The sequence below is a fragment of the Etheostoma spectabile genome, chromosome 7, assembly GCF_008692095.1.
Source record: "Etheostoma spectabile isolate EspeVRDwgs_2016 chromosome 7, UIUC_Espe_1.0, whole genome shotgun sequence".
In the NCBI taxonomy this organism is placed as follows: Eukaryota; Metazoa; Chordata; class Actinopteri; order Perciformes; family Percidae; genus Etheostoma; species Etheostoma spectabile.
In genome coordinates, this window is record NC_045739.1 from 12,225,607 (window position 1) to 12,229,271 (window position 3,665).

At 41.9% G+C, this 3,665-nt stretch overlaps 1 protein-coding gene and 1 long non-coding RNA gene across 9 annotated transcripts in view; one reads left to right on the forward strand and one right to left on the reverse strand.

Moving 5' to 3' along the window:
• The window catches only part of rerea (arginine-glutamic acid dipeptide (RE) repeats a), a 143,514-nt gene that overhangs the window by 109,120 nt on the left and 30,729 nt on the right, over positions 1–3,665 (forward strand). For 4 of the 8 annotated variants that reach the window (XM_032519994.1, XM_032519992.1, XM_032519993.1 and 1 more), the window contains one exon: positions 1,745–1,861. The exons of 1 other annotated variant lie outside the window; for it this stretch is intronic. In XM_032519994.1, coding sequence (XP_032375885.1) covers positions 1,745–1,861 — 117 coding nt within the window. Of the gene's footprint in view, positions 1–1,098; positions 1,325–1,744; positions 1,862–3,665 lie in introns of those variants that run through there. 3 more of the 8 variants (XM_032519999.1, XM_032520000.1, XM_032519998.1) reach the window with 2 other exon arrangements.
• Positions 362–1,925, reverse strand: LOC116692034 (uncharacterized). The gene is made up of 2 exons (XR_004332622.1): positions 1,727–1,925; positions 362–1,210 (listed from the first exon to the last, which is right to left on the reverse strand). It is a non-coding gene; the product is annotated as an uncharacterized LOC116692034 (long non-coding RNA).

Here is a 3,665-nt window from a genome sequence, read left to right on the forward strand (position 1 = left end):
CCAATGAACTTCAAAAGGGGCGTGGCTCTGGACATGAATGGACACAAATCAGCAACAATAAGGCTAGTCCTTACAAAACTCACAGGGTATGTTCAGATAAATGCCCCAGATATACCCAGACAGTTTTCTATACATACACCAGTCATACAGTGGTCAGTTTAATGGGTTCTCCCTTGGCCAAGTTTCATAAAAATCAGGCCAGTTGTGGCAAACAACAAACGGACATACCCAACAGAAAACGCAACCTCCTTGGCAGAGGTCATAATAATAATGATTTGGTTATCAGTGCCATGCAATATGATTGTGTGCTAGAATATTACATTTTAGTTTGATACTGTTTGCTATTCTGGATATTCTTTTGACATTCTCTATTATACTGATATTGATGTTTCCCCACAGTTGTGATGTTGGTGTTGATATGTTGAAAAATTGACTTTTGATTTAAAATACTTTTAATAAGTTGTTGGTTATATCTGCACATCTGGCCACAATGGGAAATGATTATATAGCCTTTGTGATAGGTGTCATGAACTCTGAAGACCAACGGATAGGTATTACACATTAAAACATATTATGTTTAAATGCCAAAGTACACTAGATAACATTTTAGTGCATTGCAATTTGTTGTGCTGCAAGACAATGGTAAATATCAAGGCATCGTTTTTTACATTTGTCGCCCCACTTTGATCTATGTTCCCACTAGGAAAAAATGTGTATCTAAAGGACTTGTTGGCTTACATGATGAGCTGTTGAATTCATTTAAGTGCTCAAGCAAAATTTGTGTTGTTATCCACTGGTGGTGTTTGGGGTCTCTCACGTATTGCCATGATGGCTGTCCTTGTTATTGGCAACAAGGGTTGCCAGTTGAGAACCCCCTTCTTCAGGGCGCTGTTCTTTTCCGCTCCCTCCCTCCTCCGCTTCTCTGTTTGGTATTCTGAGCGGGATGTCTGCAGCCTTGCAATTTCACTCTTGTTTATTATGGCGCAGACATACGAGGAGAGATGAATTCCGTATCCTGCATGCGTGTCTGTCTGCCTCTGTGTGTGTGTCTGTACGTGTGTGTGCGCTTGTGTGAGGTCGCAGCACATGCTCAGTAGTGTCTATAGAGAAGTGAGCCGAGCTTGCGACGCTGTACGTGCAGGCTGAGGTCACAGCACAAGCTCAGTGAACACCTCTCCGGAGCGAATGCGTGGTTCTCCATTTTGAGCACCTAGAAATAGGTGGGAGAGAGGGGAGTTAATACCAACGATCATTATACACACAGTGTCACCACCAAACGTTAGGGCTTGATGTCAGAAATGGACGATTTGTTCAGTCCCCAGAGGTAGGTGTGCGATTATATTCTCGTGCCGTTATTAGTTGCAGCGAGTGTGTTGTCTGAGTCGCATCCCAACTGTGTGATGTTTGCGAGCTGTCCGCATCAGTGTCGTTGTGTTAACCGGCTGTGTCTCTGTTGTGGAGCACGGTAGCAAGTGTGATCATTGTGTCGGTAGCAGGAGAATTAAATGTTGTTGAACATGAAGGCTGTCACTGCAGAGCACATACCGTTACGCGTTCGCGATACAATAACGGAAATGCCGTTGTATCACACCTTTATTAACATGTTCCACCATCAAAGTCCAGATAAATGCATATTGTTTGCGATGCATCCGCGAGTATAAGGCTAATAAATGTGCGCCCAGTATGCTTATATGACCGTTATAAGACCCGGAGAGGCTAACTTTACCTTGGCTCCATTTTGCAGCTCCTGTTTACAATCGAGACGACATGGCGTACGGAGCAATGCTGCTCTGCACACAAAGCTCCGGCCACTCTGCTCACCCCTGCGACCAGCTGTGATGTGTACACGCTGCTCGTCATGGTAGTTAAATACCATCAAGTTGGGTCTGTTTTTGCTGTGCTGCAATTATGTCAGTGTGCCACAGACTCGCGCCATGATTGGCTCAAATTGATAGAGGGGGCGTGGTTATCCTTGATTGCACACACATAAAACTTGACCAGACTGTCACGTTGTTGTTGTTGTTGTTGTTTGGGTTTAATAAGTAAGACTGTAATTATATATATATATATATATATATATATATATATATATATATAGTGTGTGTGTGTGTTCTGGATGTTTAAGCTTGTAATTATTTGGCAAGACTGTTTGCTAATGCTGAGTTATATCCAAACCTTTTTGTATAACAACTGGGCATGTTTTACATTGTTCATTGTGCTATGCAATTGGCTTTCGGCAGCTTATAAGAAAAAAGAAAGAAACAGTATTACAAGAAGTCAGTATTACAACTAATAACCTTTTAGATGATTGTTTTTGTTTCTTAATACATTAAGAGTCAGAAAAGAAAAGACTGAGCTTCTGAGACATTTCTTTTTCCAGATTTGTCTGCATGAAAAAAACTATGGACACCTGTACTTTGTTGGACATATTAGTATTACTAGCCTAACCCTAATTATCATCACATGCTTGTCAGTACTTTGCTTGTTCTGTTTCTGTTTAAGTATACCTGCAGTCTTTATGGAAACTCCTGAGAGCTTCCTGCTGCGATCCATCTGTATTCTGCCTCCTCTCTCAGGACCTGTGCAGCATTCCATCTGAATGTCAACCGTCTGCTCTCAGGATTTTCCTGAGTAAAACTGGGCTGTCTTCAGATGCAGTTCTTATTCTGGTGCACAGGTCCTCATTTGTCATCCTTACAGCCTCCTGCCAAACGGACCTGGCCAACTGCACATTGTCAGAAAACACGTTTGTAGAACTTCTTCTCAGCAGAAACACGGACCAGATTCACATTCTCTTAGTAGACTACAAGCAGACATGTATTTGTTATAAACATTCAGCATTGTAGATATAAAGTACATTTGTAGTAAGTATTTGGTACGCACATTCTGTGTGTTTGTAAAAAATCAGGATAATGTATTTCTTTGTTTCAAGCTTCATTCATCTCTAATAAATCCAAATTAATAGTAGTTACTAGAAAATAATTATTTAAAAACTTTCAGTAAAATAATGGCACGATAAACACTGCTTAAAGTAGCATCTGAGTGTAAGGAAACCTTTCAGATCTAATCTGAAGTGCTGATGATGCAGGAAACTACATTTAGTTCGTCTTATCTGCTGAGAATAAAAATGAAAATAAGTATGTTGACATTCTGGAGCAGCAGACTGTCCTGTCAGTCCTTTTGGCCTGTGTGTATAACCATCTGTGCCAGTGCTTCTGTCAGCCATAGTTCATAACAATATGGATTACTCCTCTAATCGCTCTGTCTTGGCTGAGAGGATGTGGAGGTCTGTTTAAGAAGGGGAAAGGGGAGTTGGGTCAAATATGTACCCGTCATAGTGTTTTGTGGTTGGAGGACTGTAAAGAGACCGGAGGGCTGTGGCCTCCCCGGTTTCCGCCAGATCTCCGTGATGGAGTGCAAGCTTTTCTGGGTGCAAATCACATTGACAGATTCTGGGCCACCCCACGCTCGGGTGTATGAAAATTGGTGCTGTTACCTAGGCAACAAGGGGGAAAGGCTTTTCAAAAGGAACATCTTGTCATTTTCTTTAATCCACTGCAGCTGGAGATTCGGAACACTATTATTAAATTGCAGTTGCTATGGCTACCAACATTTGTACCAGCAGCCGTTTCAGAGGCGGTCTCCCTGCATATCCAGAGCGCCCC